This window comes from Homarus americanus, unplaced genomic scaffold, assembly GCF_018991925.1.
Source record: "Homarus americanus isolate GMGI-L3 unplaced genomic scaffold, GMGI_Hamer_2.0 scaffold19318, whole genome shotgun sequence".
Taxonomy (NCBI): Eukaryota; Metazoa; Arthropoda; class Malacostraca; order Decapoda; family Nephropidae; genus Homarus; species Homarus americanus.
This window is the reverse complement of record NW_024732238.1, coordinates 852,163-865,202: the sequence shown is the minus strand read 5'-3', so window position 1 is coordinate 865,202 and position 13,040 is coordinate 852,163. Positions and strand designations below refer to the sequence as shown.

At 38.4% G+C, this 13,040-nt stretch overlaps 1 protein-coding gene across 2 annotated transcripts in view; it reads left to right on the top strand.

The window, feature by feature from the left end:
- The first annotated feature begins 84 nt into the window (after nucleotides 1-84).
- LOC121868270 (intraflagellar transport protein 74 homolog) overlaps nucleotides 85-13,040 on the top strand; it is a 34,607-nt gene continuing 21,651 nt past the window's right edge. The window contains exons 1-6 of one of the 2 annotated variants that reach the window (XM_042368691.1): nucleotides 85-228; nucleotides 3,125-3,257; nucleotides 5,593-5,723; nucleotides 9,582-9,752; nucleotides 10,572-10,649; nucleotides 11,034-11,196. In XM_042368691.1, the coding sequence (XP_042224625.1) occupies nucleotides 3,188-3,257; nucleotides 5,593-5,723; nucleotides 9,582-9,752; nucleotides 10,572-10,649; nucleotides 11,034-11,196 (613 nt within the window). In that variant the 5' untranslated portion in view covers nucleotides 85-228; nucleotides 3,125-3,187. Of the gene's footprint in view, nucleotides 229-261; nucleotides 521-3,124; nucleotides 3,258-5,592; nucleotides 5,724-9,581; nucleotides 9,753-10,571; nucleotides 10,650-11,033; nucleotides 11,197-13,040 lie in introns of those variants that run through there. The other variant, XM_042368692.1, reaches the window with a different exon arrangement.

Sequence of the window (13,040 nt, the reverse complement as noted above, 5' to 3'; positions counted from 1 at the left end):
GCCCAGTACTTGCCAACAGTGCGTAACATAGACGTGACCGATCGCCCAAGCGGCTAACGAGTCGATCATTGGTGAAGAGGATAAAAGTCATTGACCTGTACCCGGGTGGGCTAATCCCTTTAAAAACAAAAGACAACATGTAGGTCCGTATCTGTCCATTATTATTATTTAGTGTTGTCATGGTAACCGGACCTCGACGACAACAAACATTCCACGGGAACTCCTGAGGTGAGCTGGGGGACTGTCGTTCAGTACTAAAGATTATATCTTTGGTTATGTACATATAGAACAAAGACAATAACGAAATTAGTATTCATCTGATAATGAATGATAAATAGGACCTTTAAGAAGGTCGTACACATACCTAAGACAATTCGTCCCTCTTAATGCTCTCCAAAAGTGAGGTACTTCCTCGTTTGCAGTACTATCTGGTCCTCAATATGTGCAAGAGACTATCAATCGATAAAGAACGTCCAGAATAGGGCCTCTAGACTGGTGTCTCAGCACTACGACACTTCAGGTACCCATAATTAGAACACCTGAGGTAACCTAGCTTATACTATTGATGGGAGAGGCTCAGGGGTGATTTAAAATAAGTTTATAAGCAAAGCCAAGGACGTTGCTCAGTATAGTGTTCATATTTGATATATATCACAATTTTTCTTAATACAAAATTGATTTAATTCAATACACAGCATAGCCTGGGTTTACGCACCTAATTAAACCCATGGAGGTCCGAGTATAAAGCGAAACGCGTAAGTAAAATAACAGAACATATGGGATTAATTGAAATAGAGACTAGGCCGACCGCCAGACTACCATTTTTTGGGCTATCACCGACACAATACGTACGTTGTGGTAAAAATAACATCTTAATTTTATGATGATATGCACACACAATTAATATTTAAGAGAAATATCAATAATATTAAGTTTTTTAACTCTTACGTTAGTAGAAGAGATGGCTGGGCACACGGGGATGGGGAAAACAGCTTAGAAGTGTACAAAACTGATAATATGTTACATAAATTTATTTGTCAGTGGCCCAAGGTTGAAAATGCTTTTAAAATCTTGTAGTTAGATGTAGGATAGATATTTAGTGGGTCCCATATATTTTTGACCTGACGTAGCTTGACTAGTCACGTCGCCCTTTCTCTTAAGCTCCTCTGCGTGTGTGTTGGTGTTGGTGTGCAGATTAGTGGATGTCATGATTATGACCTGACCTCATGTTTAATAAGGTCACCTTGTGTATTTAAGCCTCTCTCTGTCCAAGTAATTCACTTGCCTCTGAAGATGTCTTGAATAAAGACGAAAGCTAAGGTGCACCATTGTTTCCCTTTTCCCTGTGTGATTTTATCAGGATATATATATATATATATATATATATATATATATATATATATATATATATATATATATATATATATATATATATATATATATATATATATATATATATATATATATATATATATATATAACACAACACTGTAATACAGTATACTACTACTACTAATAATAATAATAGTAATAGAGAACCATAAAGAAATACCAAAATGAAAAAAATATCAAAAGTGAGAAACAATATATGTATGTTGTGTTGTTAATAGTAAGAGAAACTATTGAGACCCTGCAATTGTGTGTAAATGGGGCAGAAAGTCAGATCAGCAACCTGGCACTTGGTCACAATTTTCGTGATGCCATATGGCAGCAGGGTCTACCATTAGACAATACATTATGCTTCCAATATCTTCCCAGGCAGTAGTATCTCCCTGTTTGGTTGCTGCCTACTGCCTGCAATGACTTGGGAGAGGGCGAGTCGTAATGGACTGCTGACATCCCAGTTTGTTGGGTTTTGCCTTAGTAGCCTGTCCATCATGCATTGACTTCGTCTGCCGGTGAAGTCGTTGGGTTTTCATGGCGGTCACCTCTTCCGCCTATACCCCCGTTGGGGACTTGTTGGAGCTCTGTAAGCATGTCTGCCTGATGCAGATTTTTCGTTTACTCCCGTAGCCTTATACCTACCAAAGTTAATCCGCAAGGCAGCGGGGCAATGGCCGGTAGGCGCCAGAACGTGTCTACACGCCAGTGGGCCTATATGCCGTCCCTCTGGGGCCCACTACTACTCTGAGATCCCCTGCTGATCTAGCCTGGGCCCATGAGGCACCCAGTTACCTTGTGTTGCAATGAGGAGGCACAGCAGGAGTCTTGATGGTGAAAAGGCTGTGTACTGGCAGTGGAAGACTTATCGGTATGCAAGTTGCTTCCCTGTTCACCATGAGGGCTAGCTAGCGGCAGTACCTGAAAGTGAGAGGGAGCAAGCAGTGCTTGCACCTTAACACTAATGTAGTGCTGCCATACTAGATGCATTTCACCTCTCTCTCTCTCTAGAACTGTCACCTTATTGGCCCTAAGACCTCTGGTCACTCTTGAAAAGTACTACATTACTCTCTAATTTGAAAGATTGTGAAAGCCCTGATAATTTATATTTCAGTGTTTTGTGTTGTACTGCACACGACAGTAGTTGCATCTTCTTATCCATAAACGAGTTTTATACTTTTGAATGTAGTATTTTAAACCTGTCGTAATACTGTATATATTTAATGTAAATTCACCCGTTGTAGTATCATGCTGTGTAGTGTACAATATAGTAGGAAATGGCTTCAAGCCTGAAACAATAATTGATATTTTTGAGGAAACTTCTGTAACAGTATTAATTATATAAAGAAGTTAAGTGCTGCAAACTAATTTAATTTCTATAGTCTGGTTTATCATTGATTCAAAAAAGATATGCTCTGTAGTTTTGCTTCTTCTTGCAATCATTATATCTTTTAAAAGAATGAAGTAAATTTTATAAATATTTTTCAATTACTGTATTCTTATGGATAGTACTGAAGAAGCATTTATGTTTTATCTACATAATTATACAACACCTTGGCAATTGTTTTCCAGCTTAGAAGCATTGACTCACTCTTTATACTCATTTTGAAATAATTGTACCTGGTAGAGGGAAGAGTCCATGTGCCTCTTGATTCCTGCCATACTGTACTGTGCTGTAGTGATAAAGGGCTTGTAAGAGTGAATAAAATGAGTTGCATTTGATAGCCATGCTTATATATTTCAGGAGCCAGCAGAGGCCGGAGACAAGACTACAGAGGAGAAGGAGCAACAGGAAGCCTCCATAGAAATGATGGAGGAGGGACCAGTTAACCGTGGTGCCATACCATCAACTTTTGACCAGCGGCCTGTCACCTCAGGTAAATAAGCAGTCATATTTATTAATAATTTTTTATCCATATGCCATCACAACACTCTCTGGTAGATTGTTCCAAGAGTTTACAACCCTCACTCCGAAAAAGTTTGCCCTCACGGTTTTCTGGACTTGCGGCTTCTTCAATCTTGAGCTGTGACCCCTTGTGGGGAGAGCGTCCACCAGCTCCAAGTAAGGACACTCAAATGAGTAGTGCCCCCTGAGATGCTTATACACCTCAACCAGGTCCCCCCCTTGCCCGTCTGTAGTATAAGCTTGGCAAGTTCAGGCGCTCCAATCTCTCAGGGTAGCTGAGGTGCCGAAGTGCAGGCACCAGTCTGGTGGCCCTCCTTTGAACATTTTCAACCAACTGACAGTCCCTAGCATATCTCGGGGACCAGATGGGGAAGCACTTCACTCCTGAAGATCGTTACGAGGGACGGACCGTCTAGATATCTGAACGACCTTCTTATAAGACCCAATAATTTATTTGCCTGATTTACCTTCTTCTCACAATGGCCCGAGAACTTCAGCTCATTGTCAACATACACACCGAGGTCCTTCTCACACACAGTCTCAACCAGTGCAGTTTCTTCATCCCGTTGGGACATATGATATGCCTCCTTACCTTTGGTATGCCCCAGGTGCATCCTCTTACACTTCGTGACATTGAATCTCAGCAGCCATTTCTTTGACCATTCCTGGAGCCCACAGAGGTCCTTCTGCAGCTCTTCACAGTCCGCTTGGTTCTTAATTTCCCGAAATAACTTGGCGTCATCGGCTAACATTTGTATGGAGGAGTGTACAACGTCAGGCATGTCATTTATGAAACAAACAAACAACAGCGGGCCCAATACACTGACCTGTGGTACTCCGCCTGTGACAGGTACGGATGACGATTTCGTGCCATTAATCACCACACACTGCTTGCGGTCATGTAGAAAGTCTTCTATCCACGCTAGGACATTCCCCCGAATTCCGTACCCTTCCAGTTTGATTTTCAGCCTTTCATGGGGTACACTGTCGAAAGCCTTGGCAAAATCTAGGTAAATATTGTCGATATTACCACCCCGTTCCAGAATATGGGTCCAAATATCCAATACCTTGAGCAATTGTGTTAAGCAAGAGCGCCCCGGCATAAAACCGTGTTGGCAATCTTTTACAAGGTTGTTTCGTATTAGATGTTCCATTGCGGCATCTCTGATAATACTCTCAAGTACTTTATATATTATGCTGGTCAGGCTCACCGGTCTATAGTTGAGTAACATTTTGCCAATGTAAGAAAGTCTGTTACTTTTTAACGACTGCTTATACTTTAGCTCATTTGAACTACTGTACATCATGCCTCACATGTTCTTCAGAACCACATTAAGTCTCTCACATCTTCCTCAGAGTTCTGTTAACATTGTTATTATTAGCCTCCTACAGTGAGTTCTGCTATAACGTGTGTTTTGACAACGGGAATTGGCTCTAACGCGATTTATGAATAGAGGAACAATATTTGTATAACGCGAACGCTTGTTTGCTGTAACGCAATTTTTGCTTACTATTTCTCCAATTTTGTGGTATTAATTGTGAATATGGTAAAGAAGAATCTCTCCAAGAAGCGTTCTGGTGATCGCATTCCCAGTGATGATCGTAAAAGAAAGGCTATAACCCTTGAAGAGAAGTTCGATGTTATCTACCTCAAAATCACCCTTCTCCCCCATCAAGTTATATTCATATTTTTTCAAGGTAAAGTGTTACATTTACTGTATGATTTCATTATTAGATATGAATGTAACATTTATTTAGACTGTGCTATCCTTTGTGTTAGGCTAACTACTAAATTTTTTTCGATTTCGAGTAGTAATCTGCACCTAACCCTATTTTCTCCATAAGCCCTGTTATTTCTATTATGCGAATTTCTATAACACGATGTTTTACAAGAACACAACTATCGCGTTATAGCAGAACTGACTGTACTGTTAAAAATGGAAGGGGGATTGTCAGCTTATACTCTCTGTCTGTCTGTCTTCAGTTTTCCATTACAACTCATCTTATACAAACTGTTAAAGATCTTTTCATCAAACTTGGTACAAGGTTCGAAGTTAATATGACAATAAGGCAAAGCATTACTGTATATTTTTTGGTTTACCGTATTTAGAAAGACGACCACCTAGCACAGCCCAGTAGAATATGTATTGTTTTGCAGAACAGCTTGTTCTTGATTCTCATATCCCTTTAAAAACAAAAATTGGTATCTCTTAATGATTATTGTACATACCTAAGTATTCTTGCGTCAATATTTATAATTTCCTGGCAAGTTAGATTTGTCCACATTTTCTTTCCTTTTTTAAAAGGAAGTGCTGATCGACCCTTGACAAGAGGAGCAGTTGGAATGGATATTGCTACTCCTAGATCTGGCATGAGTATGGAAAGACCTGACACCCGCCAAACTACCTCGTATGGGGAACGTCCAGTGACACGACAGGTAAGACAGTATATAATCAAGATGTGGATTGTAAGTTAGAGATGCAAAGATCAAGATGGATGATAAGGGAGGAATGGGGATGCTTTAGAAATGAAAGGATTGACAATAAAAAAAAAATGAAATGTGTGTGAATGAGTAGAGAGCTTGGCATCAATAATTTTTGGGGAAGATGTGTTTCTGATGGGTGAGGATAGATTGTGTGAAGTCATGGGTAAACTGGGTAAATAATTTGGTTTCCTTCTGTAGAAGCAGACTACCATATCAGAACACACCTAGTACAGCTATACATCTGAGTGAATGACAGCAAATGAAGGGAGGCTTTGTGTGTGTGTTCCTGATTCTGGTCACCCCATTGTATATACTGTAGTGTACTGGCATACAAGACAACTTTTGAAGGTTAAAAAGATTACCCCAAACTAGGGGTATAAAATGTGAACCCTAAGTCATAAGTGACGGAGATTGACAACAATGCTATATTTTATTTGACAAATGCTATATGATGACAGGCAGGGCGACAGCGTCACACAGATAAAAAATACCTTAAATAGAAGTGGGTCCTCATTATACATTGGGGATGTTTTCCAGAGGAAAGTGAATGATAGTGAAACATTTTATAATGGAGAATTTTTCCCTATTTGAATTAATGTGATTAGGGGTATAATGATGTGCATTCCAACATTTATAGTAATACCCCTTAAAAGCTCGGCAAATCAGCTTACAACAGGATCATTAGAACATACAATATTGTGCTGTACGGAGTACTTTACTGTATATGTAGTATTTGATATGGAGATACAGTCCTAGCAATATTATTTGTTACCTTTGAGTGATACATTTTGGCTAGATTTGGCTACTTGTGCACTTACACAATTAATGTACTACAATATTATTTACTAAGTGTTGAAATTAGTTGTTGTGGTAAGCACTAACCATCTCAAGCAATGACAGCATAGGTGCATGAAAGAAGGAGAGCATTGGTAACATTGCTCAGAGGGAGGCTGATGACAGTCAGCTGATCAACCTTGTAAACAAGCACTGGGAATTTAATATCTGTACAATGCAATACTGTAACTCATTTGGGGTTGGGTGTTGGATTTTTCATGAAAATGTATTACTTTGTGATAATATTATATTAACCCGGCACCAAGCGACCATAAAGTACGGGTATCCCTCATTTAATGATGGGGTTGCATTCCTAAAAAACCTAACATTAAGTGAAATTACGGCAAAATGAGGGATAACAGCGAAGCACAGAGGGTGATCAGCAGGTTCAAAAGGCAAAGTGGTAAACACCAAGTACAGTAACGAACAATAATAATAATAAACGAGTTTGTTATAAATGGTTTCAGAGTTAAAAAAATGATTTATTAACACCTAACTTGTATACAGGTATAAACAATGTGGTTTAGAGTTACTGTATTTGCCGGCATATAAGTCGCTTTTTTTTAAATGTATCCCAAATTACCCTGCGTCTAATGTGCCCGTATTACGGATGGGAGGCGCCTAGCTAGGTAGTCTGGGACGAGCAATAGTCCACTAGGCACAAAAATTTTTACTTCCAGTATATTATTACAGTACTCATAATAAAATACTGAAAAACAAACCAATTTATCACAATCACAAACTTACAGCAAATTTACCGAAGATGTAAATAATGGCTTACATTGGCTTAACGGGGGAGGGAAGCTCACAACATCTCACTGTACCTCCTTCCCCAGCATACGTAACCCACACCAGATACATGTCTTACATTATTTAAGGACTGTATTACCTTTAAGAAACATTTGTTTATTATCTAAATGAAAAATGCCCCTAGAAAGATTAAAGAAATGTTAACAGAAAGTTCAGCCACCTGTCAGCCATTTGCAGTGAGTCGATGACACCAAAACAATAGCGATGGTGCTACACCCTGGTGGCCGATTGTGGCAACACAAAACATCGCAGCCAAAAATACGTTTCACATCCTGTCGGTAATTCTCTGCACCAAAATATAAACAAGCCACACAGCTGCTCTGATCAGAGGTAGAGTTGGGTTAGTATAATGTTACTATATACAGTAAAGTCTCCGATAACAACGGTTCGACCAACAACTTTTCATAATTAAGACCCAATTCAATTTACGTCCATATTTCATTTGTATTTACGACCAAAATATAATAAAAATAAAATAAAATAAAATTATCATATAAATAATAACTAAATCCTGATATGTACTGTATTATAAAATAAAATAAAAATTACTGTAAAAAAATAAAAAGCCCCTTGCGCAAAGAAGCTGCCTTGCTAATGAGTGGTAAACAACAGTCGGAGCTTGGCGGGCCTTTTGTTTTCACGCATCTGGAACAGGAGCAACTTTCTCAGGTTTCTTACAGCATTCTTGCATCCCTATTCGTCCCTCCCTCTTCCCCATCTTCCCAGTCAGGGTTTGGTGTTTTAGGCTAAAAGTTTTTACCTTATATAATATCACAGACTAAAGTTAGGAAAATATAATTTGCATTGCAAGAATCCTTGCAAGACAGTGAATAATTTGAATATAAATGTCATATATTTTGCACAAGAGAAATTTTTTTAGCTCTTTGTAATAAAATTACTTAGAACTACAATTTGTATGTCTAATGCAAACTATAGCATGTATATATTCAAACTAATCACTATCTTATAAGAATTCCTGCAATGTTAATTATATTCTCCCATGTCAGTTTAGTGACATTTTAAAAGAGAAAACTTAGTCACTCTTAAGGACAGATAAATAAATAAGCACTAGACTTTGGCATCCACTGTCAAACATATCATCCTCACCTCACCTCCCTCCCTGCCCCCCCCCTCTTCCCATCAGCTGATCGCCAGTAAATAGACCATTTCATGTTCCATAATTTTAGCCGTGTTGATTTACGAGTGTTTGTTTTAACATAATACATACTACGAAAAACAATGTTTTCTTTATTCTAGGGGATGGGCTGTGGTGCATCTGGGTAGACTCTCCATCTTTTTAGTATTTTGTGTTTCTCTCAAGTACCAAACTAAATTACTCCATTGAAACAACACTTCGATTTAGTGTGAATTTGGTTTAAGCGACCTCTCTTGGAACATATCTCGCGTTATATCGACGTTCTACTGTACCAAAATGACTGAGTACAATATTGTACATGTACTGTATTAAAGAAAAGTATTGGAATTTTCTGATGAAAAGGGGGGGGTCCAGACCCCCAGAGCACCCGATAGATCCACCCCTGTACAGTGAGTACAGTACAGCGAGTGCAGTACTGTATAGCCTAAAATTAAAATTTTAAGTGGAAAATTTGGAGCTGCTTTATATGCCATTATATACTACTGTATATGGTAAAAAAAAGCAGTACAGCCCTGATGAGTACTCTCAGTTCAGGTTCTTTTTACAGCTTATGTACGTGTACCATCACAGGCCATCCACTTATGCCTCTGTTCCACCATTCCAGGAGAGGTTATGTAATCCACCTGAATGAGTTTGACTGAACTCTTTAAATGCTATCTGGGCCACAGGCCTCATTGTGCTGTTTTATAATAGTGATATAGGTATATTAACCGTTTCTAACCTTTTAGCCCCTTAAAAATTCTGTGTGTATTATTCAGAATATTTTGTTGCTCATCACATATGATTTTTATATTACATCTTCAGTGAGTTTCTAGGCTATATGATGGTCTCTATTACTACATATTTTCCTGTATTTTAGACATTCTGTAATTAGGATATTATGGTCTGTATCTGAAATAGATTTAACCCAACTTATATATTTAGAAAGAATGAATTTACTTTAATCTTTGAGGTAAATTTTTATTGAATTTCTAATGATTTAAACAAATACCTCATTTAATTTTTTGTAGGGGGATGGAAATAGTAGACCTACAACATCAGGTCGGCCTATCACAGCTCGTCCTGTGAGTGCTGCTCTTCGAGGCGCACCAGGGACAGCTTCCAGACTCCTGTCAACAGCAAACATGCAGCGCCCTGGAACAAGAACTGGTGTAGCTACTGGCATAGGCTTTAACACCCCAGTAAGTAATTTATTACTCACTTAACCTTTTTGTCTTGTCACCTTTTTTTTATCATTTACCATTTTGTATGTTACTAACTTCTCAAACTCTTACAATTTGTAGGCACTGGGCAAGTAAAGGCTACTGAACAAGTTTCAATGTTATTTGAATGTTTTGGATTTTTTCAAACAAATTACAGTTAATACCTCCCTCCCCCCCCCCCATCTTCCCATCAGCTGATTGCTAGTAAACATACCATTTCATGTTCCATAATTTTAGCTGTGTTGATTAATGAGTGTTTGTTTTAACATAATACTACAAAAAGCAATGTTTTCTTTATTCTAGGGGATGGGCTGTGGTGCATCTGGGTAGACTCTCCGTCTTTTTAGTATTTTGTGTTTCTCTCAAGTACCAAACTAAATTATTCCATTGAAACAACACTTCGATTTAGTGTGAATTCGGTTTAAAGCGACCTCTCTTGGAATGTATCTCGTGTTATATCAATGTTCTACTGTACTGTATTATGAATTAAAAACAAGGATTAGACACTGAAAATATATTTTGTACAGGTGTAGTATTACAAGCATGTACAAATTAAAACAAAATTAGACCATATAATATATTCTAAGGAAACACCAAATACTGTACAAGAATCAAATGCAAGACAGGTCAACTAAGATTGTCACATGAAATGACTCAACAACATTGTCATTTACATGAAGAATATTTGTGTACTGTATTACAAATTTAGTTATACAAAGTATGAGTTGAAAGTTTATATACACATTTTCAGTTCTAGATATTAAATGCTGATTTAACATTATTATTTTTATTTTTTAGATAAATGTTGTGGATCGACCAATCACTCAGCAAGGACTAACTGGCATGAAGACAGGATCAAGAGGACCACAGAGGCAGGTGTGTCTGTAGTGTTGTTAAGACTACCAAATGTTGTGTGTTTCTTGCTTCTCTACATCAGAATATAATGGTGTCTAAAACAGTTTTTTTTAATGTAATTACTACTCTCTTACATATCCCAGTACCCTCTATACTAGTCTATTGGCACACCTGGAGACTGCATTGCTAGGGGTCATGTGCTGATGGCAAGACTCAAGGAGTCCAAGGCTAAATTTATTGCAGCTGATGAACTACAGTACAGTATTTGATTGGCTAATCTGCCAAAGGATAGCCCCAAAAGCCATCAGTATTGGCCAGGAGAAGTCTGTATACAGTAGGATATTTGGGGATGTTGAGTACTGTACATCAAATAATGAGCTGAACATTATCTTTGAGAAATTTCAGGTACGAGACAAGAGTTATTTTATGGGTCTTCTTCGAACAAAAATCACTGAACTGGGCACTGAAGTGAGTCATCTGAGTGGAGAGATTGACTCAATGAAACAAGAGCAATCAACCTTCTTGACTTATGACAAGAGAGTGAAGGAGATGGCACACGAACTCACTGGTAAGAGCATAAGCTTCCTGAGAGATATCACTTGGCACTCATCATCAGTTCTTTACAGCTGTTTTCCACACTTGCACGGTTTAGCCTTATAGCAGCTCTCCATGCTGCACGGTCTCCTGCAGTCTCTCTTGTCATTTCTTACAGCCTCTCCCCACGTCATTCTTGTTCTGCCCTTGACTTTCCTCCTCTCCACATTTAGACTCCTGCACCTCTTGACCCAATTGGTCTCACCCATTCTCTCCACATGCCTAAACCTTTCAACCTGCCTTTGCACAGAACTTCGCAAATACTCTCAATACCCAAGGGCCTCCTGTCTTTCAGTGTCACATTACACACTCACTTCACCATTCTTATTTCAGATGCTCAAGTCTACATGTGTCATCCCCTTTAACTGCCTATGTTTCACTGCCACACAACATCACACTTCTCACACCAGCTGCATACATTCTTCCTTTCACATGGAGGGAAGGTCCTATTCCCATCAATAAAGGAAGCAATTCCTTAAACTTCCTCCAACCACTTCTGACTTGCAACTTCAGCACACTCACCCATATTGACCATGTCACCCAAGTAATAAAGCTCATTGACATAATCCAGGGACATGTCCCCAATGTCAAGTTTCTCCAGGCTTGCTGTGGGCACATGGTTGCTTGCACATACAGAACAGTTAAAGATAGCAACAATCTGCAGTCTGCCATCTACTCCCCTGCACCTCTTGTACACCTTCCACAGTCGTTGCTGCCAACACCTTTCGTACAGACAGCACATGGTAATTTTCCACTTTCCACCATGGGTCTCTCACTCACACAACTAATCAATACTTTTGTTTTTGTCACATTCACTCTGAGCTCATTTGACTCTTTTCCAACCTTCTATTTCTTAATATCTTAAGAACAATGTCATTGCCCCTTGACTACAATGAATTGCCCCCTTGAGTATGATGAATTAAACTTCTTGATTACAAAACTCTAAACTCTTCAGTACATTAACCTAATCCCTTTAGTGTGATGTTTAAACCCTCTGATGACGGTGAATTTGTTATCATATTTAAGGGGTTAAATTTCTCTTTTGTCTTTTCAATGCAGTGGTGCCTCGGTTAACGAATTACCTTCCATAAGAATATTCAATTCGGTTAACGAAATTCTTACAAAAATGTTTTGACATGCTTTGGCTTGCTCACCAGCTGGAAGATTAGAATGCTAATACAGAAATCGGTTTTAGGGCTTACATTCGTTAAAATTGGAGTAAATGTCAAGAAGGTTGTACAATTCAATAATTTTCCAAGTTTTATATTAAATTTTTTAGTCATTTTAACACTTATTTCACATAATTGCAGTACAGGGAACTAGTTTTTGGTGCACCCAACAGCCACTTCACTCACCCACCAAGGCCTCAGTTTGTGTCTCTGTTCAGTGGAGGAAACATCTTGCTTGTGGGTCTCTTGAACAGAGTATTATTACGTTTTTACAGTTCAATTATTGGTCATTCTGAAATTTATTTAACATATTGACAATATACAGTGCAGTGCAGTGTTGATTAAAAGAAAATAATCTTGAATTACACCTAGTGAACTTAAAATTTTATGGGTGAAATGACGGCATGAAGCATGAGGTGATTTCTCTTCCACCCCCACTTCCTTCTCTTCTCCCTTCTCCTCCACCCCCACTTCTAATTCCCATTATCATCATCATCATCAATTAAAAGCCTTCTACATACACACCTCAAAGTAAGTGTACTTTACTGCATTTTTTTTTTTTTTTTTTTTACTTTGTATGTAATTTTTGGTGAGCTGGAACCAATTACCCCAAATCCCATTGAAACAATGGTTTCGGTTAACGAACGAT